This window comes from Berkeleyomyces rouxiae (genome assembly GCF_048999995.1).
Source record: "Berkeleyomyces rouxiae strain 22BRR77 chromosome Unknown BrBRR77_ptg000005l, whole genome shotgun sequence".
Taxonomy (NCBI): Eukaryota; Fungi; Ascomycota; class Sordariomycetes; order Microascales; family Ceratocystidaceae; genus Berkeleyomyces; species Berkeleyomyces rouxiae.
In genome coordinates, this window is record NW_027396495.1 from 209,883 (window position 1) to 237,116 (window position 27,234).

The 27,234-nt window shown below is 52.4% G+C and overlaps 10 protein-coding genes across 10 annotated transcripts; 6 read left to right on the plus strand and 4 right to left on the minus strand.

Annotated features, from left to right (window-relative positions):
- Positions 1–277: 277 nt before the first annotated feature.
- On the plus strand, positions 278–1,694 carry BROUX77_005184 (uncharacterized protein; the record flags this gene model as incomplete). Its single annotated transcript, XM_073750029.1, has 3 exons — positions 278–469; positions 557–695; positions 748–1,694. 3 exons carry the CDS (start codon positions 278–280, stop codon positions 1,692–1,694), a joined length of 1,278 nt encoding a protein of 425 aa, XP_073604070.1.
- Positions 1,695–1,784: 90 nt separating this feature from the next.
- BROUX77_005185 (uncharacterized protein) lies at positions 1,785–5,648 on the minus strand (the record flags this gene model as incomplete). Its single annotated transcript, XM_073750030.1, has 3 exons — positions 1,785–3,676; positions 3,739–5,305; positions 5,379–5,648. 3 exons carry the CDS (start codon positions 5,646–5,648, stop codon positions 1,785–1,787), a joined length of 3,729 nt encoding a protein of 1,242 aa, XP_073604071.1.
- Positions 5,649–6,148: 500 nt separating this feature from the next.
- Positions 6,149–7,469, plus strand: BROUX77_005186 (uncharacterized protein; the record flags this gene model as incomplete). Its single annotated transcript, XM_073750031.1, has 3 exons — positions 6,149–6,343; positions 6,400–6,565; positions 6,622–7,469. 3 exons carry the CDS (start codon positions 6,149–6,151, stop codon positions 7,467–7,469), a joined length of 1,209 nt encoding a protein of 402 aa, XP_073604072.1.
- A 629-nt stretch (positions 7,470–8,098) lies between these two features.
- BROUX77_005187 (uncharacterized protein) lies at positions 8,099–8,831 on the plus strand (the record flags this gene model as incomplete). The annotated part of the gene is made up of 3 exons (XM_073750033.1): positions 8,099–8,262; positions 8,316–8,510; positions 8,570–8,831. 3 exons carry the CDS (start codon positions 8,099–8,101, stop codon positions 8,829–8,831), a joined length of 621 nt encoding a protein of 206 aa, XP_073604073.1.
- Positions 8,832–13,076: 4,245 nt separating this feature from the next.
- BROUX77_005188 (uncharacterized protein) lies at positions 13,077–15,057 on the minus strand (the record flags this gene model as incomplete). The annotated part of the gene is made up of 2 exons (XM_073750034.1): positions 13,077–14,760; positions 14,870–15,057. The coding sequence occupies 2 exons, from the start codon at positions 15,055–15,057 to the stop codon at positions 13,077–13,079; spliced, it is 1,872 nt and encodes a 623-aa protein (XP_073604074.1).
- An 880-nt stretch (positions 15,058–15,937) lies between these two features.
- Positions 15,938–17,440, plus strand: BROUX77_005189 (uncharacterized protein; the record flags this gene model as incomplete). The annotated part of the gene is made up of 1 exon (XM_073750035.1): positions 15,938–17,440. One exon carries the CDS (start codon positions 15,938–15,940, stop codon positions 17,438–17,440), a length of 1,503 nt encoding a protein of 500 aa, XP_073604075.1.
- A 125-nt stretch (positions 17,441–17,565) lies between these two features.
- Positions 17,566–18,378, minus strand: BROUX77_005190 (uncharacterized protein; the record flags this gene model as incomplete). Its single annotated transcript, XM_073750036.1, has 1 exon — positions 17,566–18,378. The coding sequence occupies one exon, from the start codon at positions 18,376–18,378 to the stop codon at positions 17,566–17,568; it is 813 nt and encodes a 270-aa protein (XP_073604076.1).
- A 491-nt stretch (positions 18,379–18,869) lies between these two features.
- On the minus strand, positions 18,870–22,011 carry BROUX77_005191 (uncharacterized protein; the record flags this gene model as incomplete). The annotated part of the gene is made up of 3 exons (XM_073750037.1): positions 18,870–21,747; positions 21,822–21,898; positions 21,976–22,011. 3 exons carry the CDS (start codon positions 22,009–22,011, stop codon positions 18,870–18,872), a joined length of 2,991 nt encoding a protein of 996 aa, XP_073604077.1.
- Positions 22,012–23,136: 1,125 nt separating this feature from the next.
- BROUX77_005192 (uncharacterized protein) lies at positions 23,137–24,587 on the plus strand (the record flags this gene model as incomplete). Its single annotated transcript, XM_073750038.1, has 6 exons — positions 23,137–23,222; positions 23,291–23,364; positions 23,428–23,628; positions 23,687–23,694; positions 23,763–24,465; positions 24,523–24,587. The coding sequence occupies 6 exons, from the start codon at positions 23,137–23,139 to the stop codon at positions 24,585–24,587; spliced, it is 1,137 nt and encodes a 378-aa protein (XP_073604078.1).
- Positions 24,588–25,135: 548 nt separating this feature from the next.
- On the plus strand, positions 25,136–26,946 carry BROUX77_005193 (uncharacterized protein; the record flags this gene model as incomplete). The annotated part of the gene is made up of 3 exons (XM_073750039.1): positions 25,136–25,854; positions 25,904–26,486; positions 26,545–26,946. 3 exons carry the CDS (start codon positions 25,136–25,138, stop codon positions 26,944–26,946), a joined length of 1,704 nt encoding a protein of 567 aa, XP_073604079.1.
- Positions 26,947–27,234: the final 288 nt, after the last annotated feature.

Here is a 27,234-nt window from a genome sequence, read left to right on the forward strand (position 1 = left end):
CGGAGATGGAAATGCAGATCATATTTGTCAGTCTTGCATGTAGTTGATGTTAAGTATTCTTAGGGTTGTCAAATTGAACTAGGGTTGGTCATTGCTTCAAGCCTCGGTCCGTTTTCATTACCCGGCAACTTTGCGCGGTATTTACGGGCCGGAGTAGCATAACCTCGGAGCTATGATCTACGAGGAGTGACGACTTTAAATGATTTACCCTCTTACATGAACAAATACAACTTCAGGTTAGCTCCTTCTGCCTTCTACAAATCTCTCTGACTCACCCATGGCATCCGTATTCACCATCACCGAGCATGTCATTGACGGCCAGCACATCCGCGAGTTTCCCCGCGCCACCGGATCCGCGCAGGAGGCGGTGCTAAAGCTGGCCGTGAAGCAGTACACGCCCAAAGATAATCTTGCGCCGCAGCCCAGGGATATCACGATCGTCGCCGCGCACGCCTGCGGTTTTCCCAAGGTGGGTCTCATCCTCCGGCCCGGCCCGGGGCCCCGTTGTTTCATGGGCCGTGTTAGTATTGTTAGTGCTCGTGCTAAGACCATCTAGGAACTATATGAAGCTTTGTGGGATGACCTCTACACACAGCTCAAGTCAAAGGGTCTTCGGATCAAGTCTATTTGGATTGCCGACTGTGCCTGGCAGGGTTACAGCGGCCAGCTGAACGAGGATGAGCTTGGAAATGACCGTAAGTCTGCTGCTTGAGCGGGCCCTTGAACGCTACTAACAAGCCGCTGTAGCATCATGGATGGACTATGCCCGCGATATCCTCCACATGGTCAACGTATTTCGCGCCGAAATCACCGTTCCCGTGGTCGCCGTTGGCCATTCGTTCGGCGCCACCTCGCTCGTTAATGTGTCCCTGATGCACCCACGCCTCTTTTCCTCCATCGTGCTGCTCGATCCCGTCATCACCCACCACACCACTTCTGGCGGGCTGGCTGATGGGCCTGCTTCCTACTCACTGTACCGCCGCGAGCAATGGCCATCACGTGCCGCTGCCGCCGGCAGCTTCCGGCGCAGCCCCTTCTATACTGCGTGGGATGCGCGCGTGCTTGATTCCTGGATTACGCACGGCTTGCGCGACGTCTCAACTGCTCGCACGCCCAGCCAGACTACCGAGCCGACTGCCGTGGCCCTTCGCACAACCAAGGATCAGGAACTCTTCACCTTCCTGCGGCCCAGCTGGGACGCCTTCTCGCCTGACGGGACGAAACTGGTAGACCGGTCGCTCGTGCCAGACATGGATCTCACGCTGCCATCAGAGTACCTCAAGTGGCCGCTCTACCGCGCCGAGGGCGGGGTGACGCTCACGCGATTGCCAGCTGTGCGGCCGCCGGTGCTGTACATCGTCGGCGAGACCAGCGAGATGTCGTCTCCTGAATTGCGGAAGCTGCGCCTTGAGACGACGGGCACTGGGGCGGGTGGCAGTGGCGGTGTGCGCGATGGGAAGGTAGCCGAGGAAGTGGTGGCTGGTAGAGGCCACTTGGTCCCGATGGAGGAACCGGCGCAGTGCGCACAGTTTGCTGCGAAGTGGATCGTGGCGTGTATGCCGGATATACGCCAAGAGTTGAACCGGTTTGTGGAGTGGAAGACGCGTGATATGAAAGCCAAGACAACGATGAGTGAAGAGTGGAAGAAGAGAATACCGAGACCGGAACGTGCACCGAAACCGAGCAAGATTTGAGCGGTGATTGAAGGGTGGGTTTTAAGCAGAGCAAATGTAATGCAGATTGGTATACTTCCATGAACTACCTACATGTGTCTATTTGTGAATCTATTTCTTCTCATCCTCTCCCTCCTGCGGCACCCAAATCAGCAGCCCATTCTTATCGGAGCTCATACCCTCACTTGGAATCACACGGAGAATCTTCTGGTAATACTTATCCTTAACAATCAATGCCGGTCGGATATACGTGCCCGAAACCATGGGGAACAAGCGGAACTTCACTGTGCGCCGCGACGCAGGAAGCACATTGACCGTCGCTAGCTTCGGCCCCGAAAAGGCAAACTGGTCGCTGGGATCCATGGTCAGGCTAAAGGTCAAGAAGTGGCCTGATGCGTTCTCGATAGTAACGTCCATGCAGAGCAGGCCACGAGGCGCGTTGGCGGGATTGGAGAGGCTGGCGAGCACGCGTGGCTCAGAGCCAAGTACCATGTACGGCGGCACAACGATGCTGGTGGTGTTGAAGGAACTTTCGGTAGACGTAGCGGGGGCTATGTCTGCGGAGTTGACCTTGCGCGTCCAGTGAATGTTGAAGGCCAGTTCCAGCAGCGCGGGTGAGCGGTCGTCGAGACTCAACTTTTGCACGTCCAGATCAAAGGCGACATCACGTGGATCGTCCTTGGTGTTTACGACGATTCCATCACCGGGAAGTGGTGTTTGGAGGGTTGAATTGCACTTGATTCTATCTTCCACCGAAAGCACTTGCATGCTCACACCACGAACAACCAACTCATCGCTTGCAAGTGAACGGTACTTGCATCCCAGAAACCACTTCTGAGATAGTCCGCGGGGGGTGATATTATTGGACGTTTCTACATCCTCAGTATCAGCTGAGACTAGCCCATCGACGGCAAACATGCTTGGCCAAGGGTCTGGGTGGAGGCGCGGGAGAAGCTCGTAGCCGGCCTCAAAAGGCGGTTTAGGGCTAAACTTGAATGACATGGTCTGAAGAATTGGCGTGGCTGGATCGCTCTGCAGATGATAGGACACTTTGACCGAGACCTGGCAGGTTGTGGGCATCAAGAACGGATCGAAGCGTAGCGTCAGCTTGGACTGTTCGGATTGCGGAATGGTGCCAATGTGTGTATTTGGTATCGTTGACCCTTCTGCACGTGAAGTAGATGTCGTGGTACTTTGGCCATATTTCAGGGAGATGATGGGGATATTTTGGCCAGCAGCTAGAACATCTATTTTGGCCGTGACATCTTCATCTTCGGCATTGGACAGGTCTAGGTCAAGTTCTATCGGCTCGTTGGTGTAATATTGTTGCAAGGCGGTGACCAAAGATAGCTCCATTTTGGGAGGACGTGGTTGGATGTCCAGCGTATGTGGTGTCTCACGAGCTATTGTGGTTTGTCTGAGCGAATTCGGGTCATACCATGTGTTGAGCATTCTGGTGCTCTTGAAGCTGGTGTTATATGTAAGCTTGTAAGTTTCCGAATCCATGACAAGACCAAGGCCCGTTGCCTGTGTTTCCCCGGGTTCTCTCAGGGGAATCGAGAGATGGAAGACAGTAGTATGACCCGGCTGCAAGACAAGGCTTGATGTGCCGTGTAAAGCTGGAACAGTCTCGTTGCCATCTGTCTCTGTTGCCAGGTCTTCCTCAAGCTCGACTGTTGCCATATTAATTCCCCGGGGGCTTTTGACTTCATCTGTTGCTTTCTCGTCATGTGAAATCTTGATAGGGCCTATGCCTCCTTCAAACTTAATGTGAAGCTCAGTCAGTGCTATGATTCCCGCATCGGGAAAAGTATCGGCCGTGATCTGCAGCTCTGCAAAACACGTCTCGCCCGCTCGTGCCTCTTTGTGCCGGAAAAGAAAGACAGCCGAGATAAACGGAGTGACATTGTTGTCTGATAGCTCAACCGTTGGCTTTTGAGCCAATGTGAGACCATCTAGCGACTTGTTGAGATCGTATGGCCACTTTGGGAGCCTTGAAAAGCCTATAATGACACTGGGATTAGCATAGTTACATTACATCACATGTAGGAGCGGTATGCCTTACGACTACTCATTAACTCCCAGTCCACAGATAACACTACGTCGCCTCGATTGGCCCCGACGGCTGCTTTTCGCAAAGACCAGCAAATCTCTTCCGTGATGTCGAGCCATCCATGCGCTCTGAAGCTAGAATCTTGCCAGAGCGGCAACAAGATATCAACTGCCTTATCTGGTGACCCCATAGCCGTGAATTCTTTGGCGCATTCTATGGTGATCTCAGCTACGGCATAGCGTTGGTTACGCTGCTCAAAGGCCCTGGTCGCTGCCATTAGACAGTCGACAACCAGCTGGCTATGATTAGTTAAAGAACCCTCGAGAGGATACTCTTCGAATGGCTCAGGACATAAATAAGAGTCATATGAGTAATCCTTGTTGGACTTTTGAGATTCTGACTGGAGGGGATCGCCTTCTGGCTTCTTTCGATCCTCTTCAGGAATCGCATACGCCAGCTTCCGCCGTGAAGCTTGGTATCTCGCTGCTACCCGATACCAGTAGCCAGTGTGATGGAGCCTGTGCCACGGCTGTAACTTGTCATTCAGGATTGTCTTCTCCGGGGGGAGATAGACTGCCTGTGCGAATGGTGGCATATCCGGCATTGACATGTTCTCCATAAGTTCTGCCATGATTAGAAACCACCGAGCTTGCCATGCCTCCCAACCATAATTATTAGTGCCTCTCCCCCGTCTGTCAACCATGCTTGTTGTTAAATCATAATGAGCTTGCCAGCGTTGAACAGCAGCGGAAGGTTGCCCATTCCATAACAAACAGCGCATGCAACGAATAGCAAGAAGGTCAGCCAATAGCCGGGCCTCGTTCCACCTCGACTCCCAACCGGGGATCATCTCCCAGACATCCTGGCCAGTCAAGGCCTCGTATGCTTGCTCGTATGATTTAAATGCAGCGTCCATATCATGCCTGAACTCAGCAAATATACCAATCTTGAAGTCATATCGTACATGCCAGTGCGCCAGCGACAGTGTTTGAGATGTCCCACTGGTTGGAGGTACTGTAGGCATGGGAGCCAAACCTCTTGAGCGCTTTTTCTTGGATCGTCTACCCAAATCGCGGTAGTATTCGACTGCTGTGGGATACAGGGCAGTGAGGATCTTGTCGGCGGCAATCTCTACCTCTTTCGGACTGTCCTTGGGAGAAACGTAAAAGATGGCTTTGTGATCAAGGCCAGAACCCCTCCTAATGTTCTCAAGCCGTTCTGTTATGCCATCAGTTGGTGCCAGGGGTGATGCCTCGGCATCACTAAGTAGAACTGCAACAAGACGAGACTTATGGCCTGACTGTGAAAGCAAGGTTTTGATATTGGAAATGTCGGCTTTTAGTCTCGCATCTTCCGTCTCGGCCTGGTTGGGGTCTGAAACGAGGCTATAGAAACACAGGATAACGCTGGGAATCAGGTCCTGGTGCTTCCGCAGCCAGTTGTTGTCGAGGATGCCGTCGGGATACAGGCGAGATGTAGTGCTAAGTGGGGAAAAGGGCGAGTGGAAAATGGCGATGTTTTGCGGCGAGGAGTCCCAGTCGGACGGGGCCGGGGCTTTGCGCGGAGGTAGCCGAAGGGTCTAAACAGAGACACAGTTAGCCTGATATCTACAATGGAGGCTGTTTGTAACGCCGTCTCGTGTTGACACTCACTCTGTCCGTGACGACGGTTCTGAAGCGGTAGGGTGCGTCTTTGAAGTCGTTGTCCCACGGCGGGATTGTCGCGTCAATGGTTCCAAAATACTGCTCTAGCTGCGCAGCAGCCGGGGACGCAACCGGCGGCATTTCGGAGTGAATCTCAATGGCGGCATCGTCGATACTGCTTCCCAGCTGGAGTTTCACTGTTGGCGCCGTAGACGAGAGCCCAGTAACCAGTAGTAGGGGCGCATTGTGTGCTAGGCTTCCACGGGGGAAAGCGTCCATGTTATGGCGGGGAGGAAAGCGAGAAAAAGCAGGGCAATCCTTTGTAAAGCGTGGTATTGTAGTTGCGTCTGGGTGTCGCTCAAGCTAGAGACTGGTTAGAGTGTCCCCGCCAATTCATCATGATGCTGTCATGTATGTCATCAAGTTAAGAACCAAGCTCCCTGTGGAGCACGTCCAAACACTAAATGCCACCATAATAGTGGGCCCATGACGCGCAGATAAAGATGCCCCACCTCAGCTATTTGATTGGTCTGATTGGACATCACCCTGTTTTTGCCGTCGCTCACCGCCCCAAAGCTCGCCAGCCTTGTCCCGGCTCTACTTTGCGCCGTATCTTTACCAGGCGCTTCATCATTTGTAATCTCTAAACCAACCTTCAATGAAACTCCTTTATTTTGGCCCGCCGCAATTTGAATCCTGCCGTGATTTCTTTGCTCCCGAAATACGCGACTCCCATTCTGGCGATTACATTGAACAAATCGCAACCATCCCGATCGCCAATGTCGTCACAACAAGTCCTGTTTGCTGAGACCATTCTCTCGGTCAAAAAGGCCCTCAAGAGAGAAGCCTGTGACTCGGACTCGGATGATTCAGCGTCAAACTCCGGAAACCGCGGCAACAAGACCAAAAAGAAGGCTCGCTTCTCTGAGCGCGGGCACCTTGCACCTCCCAGCGGCCCTGAAACCTACAAGCGCGTATGTCCACTCTGCCCAGAGCGCTTATCATGGCCGAATCTAACACTCTCCTCTAGTCCGTCGAGTACGCCGGTGTTGTCAGACAAACAATCAGCGAAAACCCACCTTTGATCGACGATGACGGCTATGTGATCGAAAGCGACGAAGAGGATCAAGAGCGCATACAAGACGCAGCAGCAAATGCCATTCTGGAAAACCCCTACGCAGACGTCATCATTGAAGGTTAGTACATGTCTCTTGCTGCACTTTTTGAGTGTTGCTAACCAAGTTTCTTATAGAAATTCTCGCGCCTCTAACCTCTGTGACCGATCTCCCTACACATTCAACACTATCACGGCCATTCACTTCCAACACAATCACATCTCTCATGCACCAAAGTAATGATATCATGCGCAAAGAAAATGCCTCCCTATGGAAGGTCAAGCGGCTCCTCTCTGGCTTCTGTGGCGACTACATGTGGATTCCTTGTGGTGTGCTTCTGGGCGACAATGACGGTGATTTCTACAAAACCAATATTTTCCCCGAGATCACCGAGATCACACAGGCTGCGCTTGCCGAAGGCCGGGAACTACACGGCATTCCAGTTGAAAAACTCCGCAGTGAACAGAATACAGCAAATGGTACTGATAGTCCTGTCTCCAACGGTGCACAAAATGCGGGCGACAACCAAGCCAAAGCATCAACAAATGATCAAAACGAGACGCAGGTCACGGATACCAACGCCAAAGCGACGGCGCACGACGCTGATCCATCCCAAGAACCCGAATACCCTGTCCATCCGTTTTTCTCTGCTCCATTGACTGCCCGACCTGACAAGAATATGGGCCTCCCTGACGCTGAAGCTGAAGAAATGCGACATCTCCTGCAGGCTTATGTACAAAAACAGGAGCAAGTGTGTCGCGGTGCGCGCAAGTTGTTCGAGGGTCTTCTCAAGGCCCAAAGATTGCGACAGACAGTATTGACTTGGGCGCGCACGGAAGCCCACAGTGGCGAGAACCACGACATGTCCGACGGTGAAGACTGGTACGACAAGGAATATCTGGGTATCACCGAAGACCTCAAGAAGGGCCAAGACGAAGAGGAAGAAGATACAACTACAACCAAAAAGACACGCAACCGGAAGTAGACAGTATGCCGGCATCAAGTAGACACGAAAGGGTTGATTTTGGAACTGGTTCAAGCCGGGAGTTGGGTGGCGTTCATCTACAAGCCAGTGCATGATGCTGGTTTTGGGAGTATATATTGGGTTTCCTTTTCTGGCGTTTATTTTGCGGCATCAACGGCGTTACAAAACAGAGTCATTTTATTTGCTTCTTTGCCTCGTAAAAGTGCGTGATACTCGCAGTTGTGTAGCTCATAACTTGGTGTCAATGACGTCATTCTCCACCTCCCATGCGCCTCCCCGGAAGTACAAGCGTTCCTACCTCCAGGTGGAAACCCAGAGCCCGAAGCAACTACTCTGCCCAAGCGGCAAGCTGCGCCTTTCTCTTGTGCCGGCTTGAATGGGGCCGTCAACAAGCCCTACACAAAAGCAGCAGAAACCAGCCTCAGCCTCGCCCTTCCCCGAACCGAACAATGAGCATCATTTCATCGGGGCCATTCTACTATATCTGTTTGCCCACTCGTATCCATTGCTTCATTTATTAGTGCTGCGGTGCCGTCCTCTCAGCTTCACTATCACGTACTTGGCTCTACGCTCCGTCCTTCATAAACACGGCCAGCCTGGCACGTCGGGCCGCTCCCGTGTCGGCTACCATGCGCCTCACAGGCTCTCTCTTTCCCTTGCTTATCATGGACTACTTGTCTTTCATAACGTTGACGGCGGCACTTCCACGGCGGTCTACGAACAAGAGAGATATGCCGATATTGGCCTTGCCATATGGATCGTTCCGCGCTTCATACGAACCTAATACCGACATGTGAGCACCCCTTCAATAGAGCCCGCGCCGTAACCATTGCTAACTTTGGGCAGATATTTATTTAGAAATGTTCCCTATGCAGCTCCGCCTACCGGTGATCTGCGATGGAGGAAGCCTCAGCCCCCCATCACGAAAGCTGGCATCCAAGAGGGTGACTTTGGCCCACATTGTCCACAAGGTGTTGTTGGTGGCTTCAACATTGTTGGCCCTGGTAACCGCTATCCTGTTGGAAAGGCCATTAATCAAATGTCCGTGGTATTATCGTCTTCTTCGCTGTTGCTCACTCACTAACAAGTGGTTGCTCTAGCTTTGGTGGAGTTACACTGCCCGACTTCAGTCAGGTGGATGAGGACTGTCTCTACCTTGATCTTTACGTGCCAGGCAAGGCCCTCATGGATGGTGAGACCCTGCCGGTTGTGGTTTGGGTCTTTGGTGGTGCCTTTGTGGTTGGCAGCAAGGACATCTACGAACCCTTTTTACCGTGGTACGATGGATCGGGCCTGATCAACCAGTCAGGCAACAACGTCATCTTCATCTCCTTCAACTACCGACTTGGCAGCTTCGGCTAGATGGCAGGCTCAACCATGGAAAGAGAAGGCCTTCCAAACTCCGGGCTATGGGACCAGCGAGCTGTCTTTCAATGGGTACAGGACTATATTCACCTGGTAGGCGGTAACCCAAACTCTGTGACAGCCATGGGCGAATCCGCTAGAGCCGGGTCACTTGAGCATCATTTGATAGCCCAGGGAGGGACTTTGGATCCCCTCTTTCATCGCGCTATTCTCATGTCCCCTGCCTTCCAGCCCATGTAGGACCGGCGTGGGGCCATGGAAGACATATACAAGAAGTTTGAGCGCCTTGCAGGCTGTGAAGGGCTTGGGCTGGACTGCTTGCGTCACCAACCCAGTGAAACTCTAATAAAGGCCAATACTAAGCTTCTTCAAACACACCATCCCGGGAGCTTTGCCATGGGCCCGTCACCAGATGGAAACTATATTCGACAGCTTCCGGCCCTAGAGATGTCACTCGGCCGGGTTTGGCCCATTGAGAGTATTATATCTACACATACGTCACAGGAATCCACCTTGTTTGTCAGCGGTCAAGTAAGGACAAACGACGAATTCATCGACTTTCTCCCAGGAATCTTTCCCAACTATACCATCGAAGCCGGAGTTCTTGATATTATCGCTGAGTTTTATCCACCTGTCACAAAATCCAAGGATAGTGTATATACAAGTCAAACTACGCGCCTGGGAGCTCTCATACGAGATGCTTGCATTGTATGCAACATACGTTTTCTCAACGAAGCAGTTGGCGATGGCAAAACGTACAATCTCCAGTACAGCGTCTTCCCGGGGTGGCACGGCACCGATTTGTTCGCTCTATTCTTTCACCCCAAATTTTCGGGCAACAGCTGGATGCAGCTATTAGCGGCCGTCTTTTTATTTCCTATTGGACTCTGGTTCACTGGTGTAAGCAAGGCTCTCCAAAGCTACTACACCTCGTATGCCATCACCGGTGACCCCAATGCAAAACGCGCCCGGTGGAACTTCCCGCCTACCATTGAGTGGCTGCACCCAAGAAGCTCCGGGAGAGAATATGCCAGCAATGTCATCAACATTGGTGGGCTGCATATCAGCAGCGTTACCGATACAGAAATGTCGCTTGAAGCGTGTGAATTCTGGCGCGATGTATTTGCAGCTGCGACATCCTTGGGCGGGTATGCACCTAGAAATGAAGCCGTCTTTCAGTCATTGATAAACGTGACGCAGGATCCCAGCAGGCAATTTGGGCGTGATGTCATGGGGGAATATGGGCTGGGTTAGACTTGGAGTCACTCACGGCCAGGTGTGCGTGTGGGTCGCTATAACAGCAGAAACTACAGTGCCCTATAGCTAGGGCAGATAGATTTATGTTTATCAATTGATCCAGGATCTCAGAAATAACCTGCATGATTGCCCCAGTCGTCCCGTGGTGGATAGACTCGAGACTCCGGACTCCGGACTTCCGGCCCCACGTTGGACCACCGTACTCCCACTTCAGCATGAGATCAAACACGTATGAATGCGATGTGCAACAAGAATAGGCTGGATCTAATCGAGATTTACCATCCACTAGCTACTGTACAGGCCTAACTATCTATTCTCAAATCAACGCCATATAAAGGCCTTGCTTGTTCCACGGTTGATCTTGGATATTCGTCAAGACCCTGATCGGCTCGTCGACATAAAACATAAGACGAACGACGAAACAGGGATTACGCCTGCCAATTCATCTGCTAGTCACAATAAAGCATCAATTTTCACGCCGTAGTAGGGAGATCCTGGATATCGGGTCCGACAAGAGGTTTTCGGTGTGCATGCATTTCCGCTCTAGTCCATAATTGAACTAGTTCCTGTGCCTTTTCAGAACGAACCCGTTAACTTTTTTGCGTTCCTCTCTAGAGGTGGAACGAAACTGTTGGGCGGGAACTACCGGCGTATAACCAAGGTCATATGCCATAGGTCAAACACTATCATCACCTCAGGTGACTTTAGAGTCACGCGTTAGATCTTGAGATTTCTAGCGTAAGGAGGCAAACCCCAAATCTTACGATCTGTGGCGAACAGTTTCCGCTTATGCTGGAAAGTGGCCATCTTCACGATAAGTCTGACGGGCATATAATGAACAGGAGTTCCCCTCTCCTCTGTGCTAGAATCTAGCATAGAACATGATCAAGATAACATCTTTGCACTCTCTACTTCCACTCAGTCCAGATTTCCTCCATACAGTCAAAAGCTCAATATATATGACGAAAACACAAGGCCACAAGGCTGTGGTCTACCCCTCACTTTACCATCCACAACGACCACATCACATTTTAACACTCTGTACCTAACACCCCTTATCACGCCCAAAATATCAACATCTAGCAGTTATGACAGCCAGAATTGATTGCTAGACGATGTTATAGACATTCTTTTGCTCTATTTAACAGTGGAGGTTCTTCAATCGGACCCAGATTATGATGAGGAACTAGCAGAACCGATCGCACGGCGGGTTGTGAATCCTGGCGGTCCATCTGCCGCTCTCAGCAAGGCAGACGACCTCCTCGCCAGAGCCCTAGGGAATTTCAAAAAACATTTCACGTCACGAGGCCAGAATTCGATAGACTAGTTCGGTGGTTGCGTCGTACGAACACCCCCATGAGGACAACGCAATACCAGTCACTGGAGCAGAAGGTGCTGATATTCCTCTATATCATCAGCCAGGGCTGCAGTCAGCGAAGCGCGGCCCGTTTCTTCGGCATCTCCCAGAGCACGGTTTCGTTGATTTTCAAGGCCGGCTTGGATGCCTTCACCAAGCTTCACTGTGCCTTTGTTAAACAGTCCGACGATAGCCTCATTTGCACGGAGACCACGGCACAGATGGAGCCACGAGCGTTTCGTGGCTGCATCGGCGCTATTGTCTGCCCGCATATTGACGCCTCTCACTCGCGAGGGAATTATTATTACCAATACGGCAGGAGGAAGCTACTGTCGCAAAAAGTGCTGTGTGCCGTACGCTTCGATGGTACCTTTTGTCATGTGGTAATATGCACATAGTATATATTGAGGGTTAAGTTATACATAGCGTTGCTCTGATCTCCAATTTCCCCATCCCATGTGGCGCAAGGCTCCACATGGGAGTATAGTTGTTCCGGCAGCGCCCCACATAGTGGGGCGGCTACCCTTTCGGGCAGAATATACTATGACACCTTTGCATACGTCATAGACGGGGCAGGGGGGTTCATGAGTGATGATAGAGTGCTGAGGACTGCCCTGACTAAAGGCCTCAGAATTCCAGCCCGGAGATTCTACGTCGGTGCTGCCCAATTTGCGCCGCGGTCAGGTCTTTTAACGCCCTATTTTGGAGAGCGATATCAGCTCGAAGACTGGAATGAAGGCAATAGCAAACCGCGGACGAGCAAGGAGCTCTACAACCTGCGGCACTCGCGGTTTCAAATGACGGCGGAACTGACGTTCGCTCGGGTGCAGAAGAAGTTCAAGATTCTGAGATCGACAGCAACAGAATACAACATCAAGTATCAGCTGATGATAATCTACGCGTATACTGGTCTTTGGAACTTCTTCAAATCGCATGAGAATAGTCAAAGGCGGCGTCCTGTCGATTCGGAAGACGCGGCGGTCTCTTGGGTTGCGAACACCTGGGCGGATTTGAACGTTGGGTGCCTCTGATCGGGGGTGCCTCTGAGGGATAAAATCGCCAAGGATCAGTGGGAAGGATATGAGCCGGATCACCAGGACCTGGCGATCCTCGAGAGCCAAATGCGTGAGCTGCGTGATATAAAAGAAGAATTTCAACATGGATAGTGTAGTTAGTCATTGAAAGGCCGTTATGTTGTGGAGTCAAAGTTAGATGTGAAGCTGAAAAATCGGGTTCCCATTCAGTTACACGGTCATTTTTCACGATAGTCGCGAAACCAGTCCCATATCTCGGAAATTTTACCCGTGTACGTCGTGGAACTCGGAGCGCTAAGTGCCTCCTCTTGGAGTTGATTTGGGCTTTGAATTAACAACTGTCGCAGCTTCTCAAAAGCCTTGCGTGGTTGAGAACACCAGCCAACCTAGCTAGCCCATCTGCCATTGAGACCTAAACCCATGATCCGGCTCGTTCGGATAATGCCTCCCTCGAATGGAAGAAATAAAGAAAAGAGAAAAGTGGTGACAATCGTGCACTCGGCTTAGTGCACCGAGCTCACAACGTGTTGAATAATAGTCAAGCTTATAACGGTAATATATTCAAGGCCATACGGCGTCTATCCTTCTACGCATCTAGCAATCGCCCTTCCAGTTCTCCTTAACCCACTTCCCCAGGCTCTCGGAGAAGGTATCTTTGGAATATAACTTCACATCAGCGTCGGTATAATCGCCGCCAGCAAACTTGGTCGCCGCTAAAACCCATGGCTTAAGGAAGTCAATAAACACCACATCCACATTCTCTGGCTCCGCCTCGGCCTCGTTAAACCCACTTGTCGCCTGGATACAGTTGGGCGACGAGTAATATGCAACAGGCGCATGCATTGTATCATCGCCGTCGTCGCCAAGGTCGTCTTTGGTCGTGTACCCCGCCGTCAGCTCGGCATCGGGCTTATGCGCCAGGGGCACCTGGCCCGCGGTGTCAGCATCCTGTGCCGAGCTAGCATGGGCAGCAAGCGCCGCAGCAGCATTATCTGCCTCGAGGTTCTTTCCCGCCCAGGCCTCGGGTGGGCCCATGTAGCGCGTGTCTGGCACGGCGGCGGCGGCGGTGAACACAGGGCCGGAGCTGTTGATTATGGCCAGGATCTTCTTGGCAATAGCGTAGGGCACGTCGGGCAGATAGGCAATGTGGTTGGTGAAAGGCGACACATTGAACAGCGAGTCGTAGGAGAATTTGCCGCGGATAATGTCAAAACGCACGCCTCCCGTGTTCAGCAGACCGATCCGCGGCTTGTTGGCGCGCTCGGCGTTGTAAAATATCCCAGGCAGACTCTCGTTAGCTAGCCATGTATAAATGCTGTTGTCGTGCGGGTACGGGACGCGGCTCATCCACAAGCTCTTTGGTGCACATCCCAGCTTCTTGTCAAGACCTAGAGTCTTGCGGGCGTGATAGATCAGCTTAGAGGTCTCTTGGCCTTTCTCGGTGGGGAAAGTAGACTCGTTGAGGCCGGTATGGTGGTAGTATCCAAACAGGTTGTTGTCCAAGTAGCGGCGGGTGAATGCGAACGACTTGGCTGCCTGAACTTCGTCCTTCTTGAGCTCGTCCTTCTGGATACCATCGAGAGACATCCAGCCAACAGTCTCAAAGTAACGGCCGCTGGCAAGCGCATAAGCCTGGGAGTCAAAGTCCGTAGCATCGCGCACGTGAGCGTGTCCAGCAAACATGGCGATGGGAATGTGCCAGTTCTGCTGGCGGATGGCAGTGTAGATAGCCTTCAGCTCCGGCATGCGCACACCAATGTGGCCAATAACCACAAAGACGTCCGGCCGCAGGCGGATAGCATCTTGGAACCACTTCTCTTTGATGGTGTCCTCGACGCGCTGCACAACAGTGTTGTTCTGATTTCCCGTAAAGTCAAAAAGGAAGCCAAAGGCAACCACGTCAATGCCGCGGTTCTTGGTCTTGAAGCGGCGGTAGCGTTGCGCTAAAGGCTGGCGCTCTCCTGTTTCAGGGTCAATGTAGTCGAGGTTTGAGGCGACGTAGCGGTCGCGGAAGTTGGGCACCTGGATATCGTGCTCGTTGTCGGCTGTCTGGCGCTGATACAGCTCGTGGTTGCCGCTGCAAATGAGGTCGACGTCTTGCTGGCGGTAGATGTGGTATGTGTACTGGCCCTTGGGGACCGAGCCGTCGTAGAGGCCGTTGCCCTCGACGCGGTCGCCCGTATCGATCAGGAGGAGGTCGGCGCCCTGGTCGTCGGCCTTTTGGCGCATGTGGTGGGCAAAGGACACATAGTCGCCCCAGTCAGCGGAATACTGGTGCCTGTCAGAGCCAAAGTGTTAGTAGTCTCAGATACAGCCCCATCGTCCGCGTCGTGAGAACCCTGATAAGAGCAGGCCGGCCAGAGCCACACCAGCACCGCTTCACCTACTCGGAGACATGTCCGCCCAACCAGCCGTGGGTATCGGTCGTGTGTAGGAAGTTGAGCTGGCCCCACATCAAATCGCGCATCGGAGCTTTCATGGGCTTCGCGGCGTCTGGCTGCATAGCGCCTGCAGCGCCATACAAGGACCAGAAGGCCCAAAGCGAAAGTGAAATGTGCGCCGCCATAGAAGGCATGGCTGAGAGGGATATATAAAAGGGAATGATGGTCTAGCAATGCTCAAGTAACCACCAAATATCGAGGCGTAACTGTCCGCAAGGCTCTGGTGTCTTGTGTTGCGGAAAGAGAGTTCCAGCAAGAGAGTGCCGGGTCGTAGGCTTTATAGAGCACTAATCGGCTATGACGTTTGTATGGCCCAAGCGCCATCCTGGTTGCTGAATATGGATAAAGTGCAACTCCCAGTGACTATAAAACATCTCGGTTGGCGATGTAAGCCCCAACCCTAAGCCTTCTTTTACCTCCCTTCCAACTTCAAGTCAGTCCGGTCTCGACCTGCTGCCATTTCTCCTGTTCTTGTCTTTGCAGCCGTTGCTCCTCTGCAAATTTACAGCAGCTTACTCTGAAGTCTAAGTTTTCGGTTCTCATGGTGCCATCTGGTTCTGGACATTCTTTGAGTACTTGTGAAAATCCATCCATCAATGCCCGAGCCTTGTGAGCTGCACATGGAACTATAGATCTAACAAACCACCCGGAGGTTTTAGCATGTCCCTTGATGTCGACGAAGTTAGAGGTGCGTTTTGTTACTAGTCAGTACTCAGTAGAATTTCGTCGGTACTTCTGTGTATAGCTGCCCTTGGTCGCAAGCGTCCACATCGTCCACCATCTTCATCCACAGTGCCCATTATCTTAGGGTTGACAGCTACTAGGGTCTTCTAATTTGTGGGGCCACTCCCGGCAGATAGCTTCGACCTTTTTCTACACAAGCTCACCAGAATGACAACATTTCCGTGCAGTTGACCCCGACCTGCAAGGCTGCCGACATGCAATCTTTGCTTCAGAAGGGCCGGCCGCAAATGCGGTTACTACGGCACTGGCGCCAGAGTTCCACGGTGGCCAATGCGACGAATCATTGGATTGCCAGAGGTATCGTCTCTCTATTTGATAGATGAAGTTTCATGTACTAATACATTCGTAGTGCCCCAATCGGCTCTCGAAGGCCTAAAGGTCCCTGGATCTTTTCGTCTGGCTGTGAAAGACAACATTGCTACTGGCTTGCTCCCCACCACATGTGCCTCTCGGATATTGGGTGGGTACACAAGCCCATTCGAAGCCACCATTGTGGCCCAGATGCGCGCCCGGAACGGCGTCGTTGTTGGGACTACCAACATGGACGAATTCGGTATGGGCTCTCATTCTACCCATTCCGCCTACGGCCCGGTCGTCAATGGTGCTTCTACCGATGGTCAGCCGCGCTCGGCAGGCGGGTCGTCTGGCGGTAGTGCTGTAGCTGTGCAAATTGGCGACGCCGACATAGCCTTGGGTACCGACACCGGAGGCTCTGTGCGTCTTCCGGCTGCCTATACTGGTGTCATTGGATACAAGCCATCATATGGCATGTTGTCCCGGTATGGAGTCGTGCCGTATGCAAACTCGCTGGACACCGTAGGCTTGCTCGCCCCGCGCGTCGATGAGATTTATAGCCTCATTTTCGAGCAGGGCATTTATCTGGAACATGACCCCAATGATCCCACTTCCCTGAGTGTCGCCACTCGCCAGCGCTGCAACGAGGCCTATGGCATAGCGCCCAAGACCCTCGCCGACGCCCTGCCGAAAAACCCCAAAAACTTCACTATAGGCATTCCGATGGAGTACAATGTCGAAGAGCTCGAGCCGCATATCCGAGAGATCTGGACAGCTGCAGCTGATGCGCTCGCCGCCTGGGGAGCTCGTGTAGTGCCTGTGTATCTCCCATCCACATGTCACGCACTCTCTGCATACTACGTCATCGCGCCAGCCGAAGCGTCTTCTAATCTTGCCAAGTACGACGGTGTGCGGTACGGCAGGCCCAATCCCGAGACCGGCAGTACTACCGACAGCACCAACACACTTTATGCTGATACGCGCGGTAGCGGCTTCGGCGACGAAGTGCGTCGCCGCATTTTGCTTGGTGCCTACAGCCTCAGCGCCGAGGCCATAGACAACTACTTCATCCAGGCGCAGCGCGTGCGGCGCGCCGTGCAACGGGATTTTGACCGCGTATTTGTGCGGGGCAATCCGCTATATGAAGCGGCACCGTTTGACCTAAGCGAGATGGGCGACGAGGTTGTGCTCGACAACAAGCTGGGCCCTCCCCAGGTCGACTTTCTGCTGGTCCCAACGGCGCCGACATTTGCGCCCCGGCTGGACGAGGTGAGTACACAATCGCCAATGGACACGTATGCAAACGATGTGTTTACGGTGCCGGCGAGCTTGGCGGGGTTACCGGCTATTAGCATTCCCGTGAGGGTGGAGGGTACGAGCCGCGAGATTGCCGGGCTACAGATAATTGCTCAATTCTGGGATGATGCTCGGTTATTAGGGATGGCTAAAGAGTTAACGAGGATAATGGGTGGTGTATGAAAACTGGTTTTATTTAGCTGAGAGGCGCGAAATGGGTATAGAGCAAGCGTTCAAGTATACATTAGATTGTTGTAAGAAGAGATTGTGTGTTTGGTATGGTTGCTGCATCCAAGACATGTCCGTGTTCATGAGCGAGAACGCGAACGGGAGGGGGAGCGGCTGTAGCTTTTGGATCGACTCCGACTGCGGCTGTAGCTCCGACGCCGTATATCTCTGCTACCACTTCTGCTTCGGCTGCGACTGGGGCTCCGACTGATACTCCCATCAACATCCATACGCCCATCGTCTCCCGTATCGCTCTTTTCATCATCCTCTTCTTCCTCTAGCATCGCTTCAACATCACTTGTTGACCTCGGCTCCAAGACATCCATATCCTCCAGAACCTCTCTCTTGGGCATTTTCCACAAAGATGTACCGCACACGCGCTCTTTGACCAGCAAATCATCCACAAACTCATCAACATACGTCAGCGTCGTACCCGCGCGGCCCTTGCGCTTCAGCTTGCGCGCATCCTCCAAAAACGGTTCCAGCAGCTCATAGCACTCTTTTGCCGGGCGCGTCAAGCGCACATAGAAACACGCCAGCGCGCGCAGGTACTTGAAATGCTTGCCGCCCAGTGCCAAGTATTCGGCGAGCACGGCATCCGACGGCGCCAGCTGCAGCAGCTTAAAGGCCAAGCACAGGAACGGCGTGGGCTTCTGCGTCACGCCGTACGTACCGCCAATGAACTGCACAAACTCCACCACGCGGTCGACAATGTCTGCCTCGTTCAACGCAAAGCATTGCTCTTTGTAGAAGTAGCTATCAATAATGCGGTCGCGCACTGCCTTCTCCATAATGGTCGCGGGGTTGAGGCCGTTCGGGGCCAGCGGGCCGCTGGAGCCGCGCTCGTCGAGAAAGCGCCGTTCGTCGGCGTAGATAGTGTCGGGCTTGCTCATGTTTTAGGTGAAGGAATTGAAAGTCATTTATCCTTATGTTTTCTAGGCGGTCTGCTGTTTATTTTGAAGTGAAAGACGAGGAAAGCGAATATAACAATGGACGCGAAAGGCGAAGCTCATAGCGGTGACACGATACTCTGATACTTAATACTTTATCGCTAGATCTTGGTACTATCTTATCTTATCTTATCATTGTGTAACTTGAAGCAAGTGCCGTTCTATCGTGAGCTATAACAGCAGCGCAACCCGATGGCCAGGCGTTTTCCGGAATAAAAAGATTACAAGCAAAACTCCAAATTAAAAGAATGTGGTTTCAGGTTCCGTTACGTTTGGGTTACTATTTTTTTGTTGTTTCTTCTTGGCTGGAGAATGTTGTGATTCCTGTCTGTCAATCTCCTTTTCGTTCATCCTAACCCTAATATAAAGAGGTCATCAATTCATCGTCATAACGCTGTTCAATCCACCTGAAACCAGGCTTCCGCTCGTACGACTCAGTCGACCTTGAAGATTTCTGTGATGCCTTGCCAGTTGCCACGGGCTCGCTCCTCCCAATAACTATCCTTGCCTGTCTTCATCTTCCACACTTCTTCCTCGTCACCGTTAGGGGAGTCCACACGCACAAACCAGCGCGGCTTGTGTGTATCACTAGACTCTTCTAATTTACGGCGGCGAGCGCGTTGAGCCTCTTCTAGAGCCGTCTTCATCTCCTCGGCACTCTCCAGATCTCCCTCCTCTGCTAACCGCTGGTCGGGGCGGAGACGTGTGTCTGTGGACGGGAGCCGGCCTCGTTCAATGGGCGTGATTTCGTTGAGTGTAGACACAAACTCAGTCATGCCGTAGGTTTGTGCTGCATTGTTAACGAGCTTGCCAACCTTCCAGATTTCCTCATCAGGCTTGCCCTTTTCACTTATGCGGAGGCTCTGGGTCCAGTTACCAACAATCTTGGTTCCTGTGGACGTTCCGTTCTCGCCGATGATGTCTACCTGAACATCTTCTGCGCGACCTCCAAACATGCCCTTTGCGGGGAACTCGGCCACAGCTTTGGCACCCGTAGTTTCATTAGTGATTGTCATGGTACCGACAGGCTCAACGTACTTTTCTCCCATCACCACATTGCGTAGAAACATGGTGGCAATAGACCACGAGTACAGTTCGTCCTGGCCTCCGGGAAGGCGCAATACAACGCGAACACGACCATCAGTCGTGATTTCGGCACTTTTACCCCAGAACTTTTGCGCTGGCGCAGGGCTTTGGCTAAACGACCATGAGGCTGCGTCGGCCTGCATAGCTACTCGGACCGGGCGGTGGCACACCTTTTCAACCAGGAGACGGAAGCCACCCGGTATCTCTTTATCAGTCCGGACGAGCTCAAAGGTTTCACCCAAAAGTGGATTGAAAGGCTTCCGGATAGAGCGTTCCTTGGCGCGACTCGAGCTAAACTGTGAAACAGCAAAGGCTGTTACCAATATCAGGCGATCCTTGGGGGTTGGCGCAGCGGCAGCCTTTTGCAAAAGTTGGGCATACTCAAGCTGTTCAGCAACCTTTTGTAAAAGCGAAATAGGCTCGTTTGCCGAGACTGGCATACTGATAGTGCTAAGGTCCTTGCCAACGTTTTTTCTTACAAAGGCAATGAGGCTGGGCGGCATTGCGGTAGAAGGGGGGACTCCAGCACGGCGTTTGACAGCCTCTTGTATGGGTAGAGGACTCAAGTTCTTGGGCTTCGCAGGGTACAAGTTTCCGTCCTGGCCTCCCCGATCCGCAGCGTCCTCTATAGATGAGATCGACGATGAGTCGTGAGCAACAGATCCTTCATCGTCCGACTCTGGCATTTCATCTTCACTGCCATTATCGATTCGAACAATGCGTGAATCACCCTCACCCCCTGCCTCAGCATCAAAGAACTCATCGACGGTCGAGGTCGACTCCATGCTCCTCCGAGATAGGTCTGCGGTTGCGGTAGATTGCGCACGGCGTTGTTTGTTGGAAGCGATCAAGACGCGGAACTCGGATAGAGCAGAGTCAAGATCGGCCAGGAGCATCTCACAGTGGGACTTGATGGACGTGTCGGAGGTGCTGCAACTTCTAACTTTGCAGCTGGTGCCTACCTCTGTATTTTCAGCTGCCTGAGCCGCAGCCGCGGCATGCAAATGTGTGGAACTGGGCTTTCGTTTCCAGAGAGATCGCTTCTCTGCAACCGTGGTTGCGGTCGTGCCAGACGCCAGACTAACCTCATCATCATGAGCCCGGGCAGGTGTCAGGCTGCCATTAACTGAGCTAGAGGCTTTTTCTGGAGTGTCAACGCAGAGGTCGGTGGCTAGACGGCGAAGAGCATCGCGAGTTCCAACTATGCGACTGACAATTGTCTCTACTTGGGCCCACTCACGAGCTTCGTCGGGACTTGGCGCAGGTAGCGTGGATACTGAGCCTGATTGGGCTGCATATGCCTCTTGGGCGGCGCCAGCGCTTCCGCTGCCACCTTCAAACCCCATCTTGTGGCCACGGGAAATGCGACTAGCCTTTTCCAGAGCTCGAGCCCACTCAGCAAACTCTCGCTGATTTGAAGCACGCAAATGCCAAATCTCGGCGCCCGAGTCAATGTTGATCTCTCGGCGAGTCTCGTCAGCGGCTATGGCAGCTAGACTTAGGGGAATTGCACCGCGCAGCGCTGAAGAGTTACGGTTCTGGTAGTAAGAAAGGGTGCAGGACGAGTAATCGAGTGAGAAGAAACGACGTGCCCATCCCTGACCTTTTTTGCGGCGGCGTTTCATGAGAGTTCCGGTGTGATAGGCAGCACTAGAGCCAGTAGTGGCTGCGCCACTGTTACCAGCCATGGCCGGGTTGTTGACAGATCCCACGGCGGTAGTCGCAGTCACGGCAGAAGCCCCCCGTGCACGGTTAGCGATACCAGAATGGTTAGGCAGGCTGTCCATGGACTCGGACGCAGGCATGTTGAAGTCAGGGCTGCCGTGGCGGCCCAGACTCGTGCGGCTAGTATTGGCATTTCCACCTAGGCCAAGCGCAGTCAGGTGGTGAGTTGTTTGGGGTGGTGAATCGGTGGGATATGTGAGTAGGACAAAGGTAGCCGTCTTTGAAGTCTGCTTGGAAAAGGTGTTGTCAAAGACCAGGCCGTACATGCCGGCATGCCCAGCGGGAATATCAAAGGTTCCGGTAGACAGGCGGTCGGCCTCGCATTTGCCCACCCACTTGACAACAGTAAAGCCCTTACTAGCAAGCTGGTCCTGGGCGGTGATGTCGCGTTTCGCAAAGCGAGCAACCTTGGCATCGGAAACAGCTGAGTCGAGACCTTCGACAGGCAAAATGGTAAGGGCTGTGGCGCCAGATCCGGGATGTTTGACAATACCAAAGTTTCTAGGGAGGCCGGGCTGGTTAGAAACGGCGGCAGACAGAGAAATCGGGGTATTTCAGGCGCCGGGGACACTTACATGGACTTTTTATGAGGCTGCACACTCCACGAGATCGTGTGGCCCTCGCCAACACGGACCCATCGCACAATGTACGACTACAGCAGCGGCGGAGATAATTGGTTAGCTGCGGTTGCTTCAGAGAGTGCCGCGCAGCAGATGCTTCTTCACTTACTCGGCTGTGAACCTCAATCTGCTCGATTCCGGCCATGTTTGCGGCAACACTACCAGCCTAGGGTGCAGTGAAAAGATGGCGGAAAGTGGTGTAGCACGAAATCTGAGATACCGGTGAATCGTATTCGGAGCCCCGCGAATGTGGGACAGCAGCGGGCGGAAGCAGGGGCGGACACGGGCACGGACACGGATACGGATACGGGCACGGGGACCGATAGCGCAACTGAGGCCGGACCTGTGGCTGATGTGAGAGCAGCTGCTTGCTGTCAGGAAGCAAGATTGGTTGTTTGGACGTTGATGGAGACGGCGGAGGCAAAGGTTGTGGTTGTGGTTGTGGTAGTGGGAGTTGAGATTGAGGTTGAGGAGGAGGGGCTACGTGCATATGCACATGACAACGTAGCTCACAGCTTAACAGCGACGGAACAAGTCCTATGATGACCAACGCTGCAAGGCTGACAGTCCAGAGAGTCGAGAAAGAGGGTTGCGATAAAAAATACAGAAGAAAAGCACACCATGGCCAGCAGCTCGGAAATGTCGAGGTTGGCCAGCACAGACGCCCCAGGCGAGCCGAGAGGAGACGGCCTGGCGAATGCGACGGAGGGGCTGGGCTATAGGCTAGGCTATAGGCCGAGTTATAGGCTGTTGACTATGCTGTAAGCTGAGCTGTAAGCTGGGCTATAGGCAGTGGGTTACAGGCACATGGGCCCTATATCTCGGCTATGCCACAGGCACGCAAACGGACAAACAACGACAGGAACACGGCGACGCAAACAGAAGCTAAAAACAAGGGAGACTTACGAAACGCATTTGGCAACTTATAGAGAGTCCCGAATTGTCAATAAACGCCCACAACTCCAAGCTTTCTTTGTTGTTCGTCTGTTTATTTCGCAGCTAATGCATTATTTACGAGAATCACGCATCGTGGCCCGGACCACCCAACATGCGGCAACTTCCTGACACAGCCGCAAGGACACTGGACACGGGACACAGTTGACCAAATTCCCCCAGGGTCAAGGGTTAGCTGGCTCGGGATGATGCATTGTTAGGGTATGGCCTAGCCCAACGACATACCATACATAATACATCTCTCCATTCTCATCAATACAAACTCGTCCCACAACTGCTTGTGCCAACCATATCACTACAACAGCTTTCCGCAGCCATGACGCTGCTTCTCTTCCTACTTTTCCCTGTTGCAGTCTACCTAATATTCCTGATATTGGGGAGCCTCCCGCTGCTGCAGAAACAGTGCGTTTCCTGCCGTGCAATTGCTCCTCTATCGCTCATCACTGCCTGCTAACACGCCTTGGATCAAGGTTTCTTTATGCCCATAAGATAAACACGCTGCTGTGGAATGACTTAGACGCCCCGGAGACGTGGGGATTTGCCCGTAAGCCTCCCTCTATGAGCCTACAAATCTCTAGTTATGCAATAGCTACTAATACACCCCCAGACAACCAAGCCACCCCCTTGAGAATCCCGACGCCTGATGGCCAAAGCCTCTATGCCTGGCATATTTTACCACTATCTTTGTATAGTACGAATGAATTGGCCATTGCTGGCCGGGATTCACAGAGTCGTCCCACTGACATCACCAAGAGTGAGTCCTTGAACCTTCTGAAGCAAGACAAGCACAAAAAGGTAGTCATTTGCTGTAAGTCGCATTTCTCAGAAATGACCGGTTCAATGTTTCTTGCTGACATTTTCTCCAGTCCACGGTGTAAGTCTCACGCCATCGTGAAGAAATTCCCAATTTTATGGGTCTAGTTCTAACACAGTGCTGCACAGAATGCTGGCCACCTTGCCAATAGCTGGCGACCTCAGACTTATCATGCTCTCGCTACCAGCTCTGACTATCACGTCATTGCATTTGACTACCGTGGGTTTGGCCTCTCAACCGGCTCACCCAGTGAGCAAGGCTTGATTACCGATGCCTGTGCCGTGATCGACTGGGTCATGAATGTCGCCCAAGTTCCACATGAGAACATTGCTCTCTATGGCCACAGCCTTGGAACTGCCGTTTTGTCGGGCGCCCTTGAGCATTACACCCAGGAGGGCATTGTATTTGCCGGGGTTCTCCTAGTTGCCCCTTTCACCTCGATGCCAACACTGCTATCGGGCTATCGTATCCTCGGTACATTTCCCGTGTTAGGCCCATTGCATCGATTTCCTGCTCTGCAACAGTATATTCACAACTTTATCTGGGAAAAGTGGCCAACTATGGACAGGTTGGTGCGCATAGTGCGGACTTCCCCCCCGGGCCTACGAATTACTCTGCTTCATGCCCTAGATGATTGTGATATTCCACACACAGAGACCAACACCATATTCCATGCCATGGCCTCGGCGTCGTCTCCTGATGCTGTCAACAACGATTCCTTTGAACAACATCTCAGTGAAGCTACAACTGAATTAGGCAACGGGGGCTCTATTACAACATGGAAAGGGGAGTCTGATGTACTCATACGCCGTGTCATGTTTCCCTATGGTGGTAAGCTGAGTTCCAAGACAGCTTGGTCGGTGGCAGTTTGAGCTAACAGTCTTCTAGGACACAATCTGATAACCACCTACGCGCCAACACTTCAGGCTATACGCAGGTTCTATGTAGACTAGAAGCATGGCTGGCTAGATGGCGCTGTTGCTTCATTATCTAGTTCCCTGTAGTTAGCAGTACTGCCGAAAATAGAAAACCAGCGAGTACTCAAGGCCCCATTTTTTTGCAGCATTGCCATTTGTGTTACAGGGCCTTTTCAAGATTCTCAGGCACTCGAGCTCGGTTTCAATAGCACTTAGCTTTGTGTTACGGCACCATCTCCACCCTAACAAGACCCTATTGTGCCCCTCATAGCTCCCGTCTCCCTCTAGCACGACCCCACCATAAATTGGAACCAGATAGAACCCCACCAATTCACCAAGCAGCCGAGCTTCAGAATAGAAAGCCTCGATTATCCACCAATCGCACGTGGCTACATCCTTGTGAATCTTTTTCTTTGTTGTGCAAAAGCCGTAAATAGATATTTGCATTTTTTGCTCTGCTGCTCTCTTTAGGTAGATTGCCACACCAGAAGAGCCCCTTGTCTGCTATTTTCTCCCACATAGTCCTCAACTCCACGAAGCTGCCCCCTTCTTGTCCCAGAGCTCCCTCGACTACTTTAGCTTCGATGCCCGAACAGCCTGAAGATAAGCCCACAGTGGCATCCGAGTCCGGCGTGGCGGCTGCGGCTGCCGAGAAGCAACCGGAAGTTGATGGTGCCCAATCCGATGATAACGAATCCGACGACGACGACGCTCCCGAAACCAACGACCCGAAAACAACTGAAGGCGATGCCTCTGGCGCTGCGAAAAAGAAGAAGAAGCGGAAGAACAAGAAGAAGAAGAAGCCTGCCGCCGATGAAGAGCCTGCACCGGTCCTTGATGGTGCTAGTGCCAAAGCTGCGCTTGACCAGTTGCCGCCTGAGCAGCTGGAGGAGTTGATGAAGCTGAACCCCGCGTTGGTGGAGGAGATCAAATCCGGATCAGCAGCAGGTATCAATCTCGCTCAGATGTTGCGCCACTTGACGTTGAATGACATCATGACTGGATTGGCCTCCAGCGGCCGGAATGTCAAGGACATGGGTTCGTACAAGTTCTGGCAAACCCAGCCCGTTCCGCGACTAGACGCGCAGACTGGCCTCGTTGAGGAGGGCCCATTGAAGCCCAACCAGAAGGTTGAGGAGGTGCCAACTGAACCCTCAAAGTTGCTGGACAGCTTTGAGTGGGTTGAGGTTGACTTCACCAACGAGGAGGAGCTCAAGGAGGTCCATGCCCTTCTTCAGGGCCATTACGTCGAAGACCCTGATTCAACGCTTCGGTTCAACTATTCGTTGGGAATGCTTCGATGGTAAGTTTACAGCTCAATTAGTGCTCGGAAAATTTCTAACGCAAAGCAGGGCCATGATGTCGCCTGGCTGGAAGAAAATGTGGCACGTCGGTGTTCGAGCCAAACCTGCCGGTAAACTGGTTGCCTTCATCTCCGCCATTCCCGTGAAGGTAAACGTCCACGGCAAGCAGTTCGTGACGTCCGAGGTCAACTTTTTGGTCGTACACAAGAAATTGCGTGGCAAGCGCCTGGCACCCTTACTGATTAAGGAGATTACCCGCCGCAGCAATCTCCAAGGCATCTGGCAAGGTCTGTACACCGGCGGCAGTGTTCTACCTCGGCCTGTCAGCACCTGTCGCTACTACCACCGCGCGCTCAACTGGACTAAGCTGTATGAAGTTGGCTTCAGCCCACTGCCTTATGGCAAGAAACCGGCTCAAATGGTGCGCAAGTACGCCCTTCCTGAAACCACGTCAACTCCCGGTTTACGTCTCATGAAGGCGTCGGATATCGATACAGTCCTAGGCCTGTTCCGCAAGTACCTCAAGCGCTATGAGTTTGTGCCGGTATTTACTAGGGAGGAGTTTGTGCACTGGTTCCCCACGGAAAGCCCCGAGGGCGAGGAACAGTTCTTCTGGACCTATGTTGTAGAGGTATGTGTCCGCTCCATCTCCAATAGTGTGTGTTCCAAGTGCTGACAAATATACACAGAACGACAAGAAGCAAATCACCGACTTCTTCTCATTCTACTGCCTTGAATCGTCTGTTATCAACAACCCCCAGCACAAAGCTATCCGCGTCGCCTACCTGTCGTACTACGCCACCGACATCGCCCTCACGACGCCTCTAGATAAAGAAGCTTTCTCCAAGCGTCTAAACCTGCTAATGAACGACGCCCTTATTCTGGCCAAGAACCTCAAGTTTGACGTTTTTAACGCCCTGTCGCTCATGGACAACGGCTTGTTCTTGGACGAGCAAAAGTACGGACCTGGCGATGGTCAGCTGCACTACTATCTGTTCAACTACCTGGCCAATCCCATTTCTGGTGGTGTGGACAAAAACAACGTCTTGGACACTGAAAACCTGAGCGGTATTGGTTTGGTGATGCTGTAGTTAGACATGATTTACAATACATAGTTAGTTACATAGTTAACTTGCTAGTTATATTTTGCGAATGTACTTTGAATGGTCTCAACTGCTAAATATCCATGAAAGGTAGTTTGTAACTATCGTAGTTAGTTAACTGGTTAGTTGGTTATCTAATAACTAGCTTGTTTGTCCATAGGTCCCTGACCGCCCGGCAAAATCGCAGCTTTTCACCGCCCGGCAGAAACCCAAGCTTAAAGCCATGTCCAAGCTCCCCACACACGTCTACACACAGATGTCCTCAATTCGGCCTGC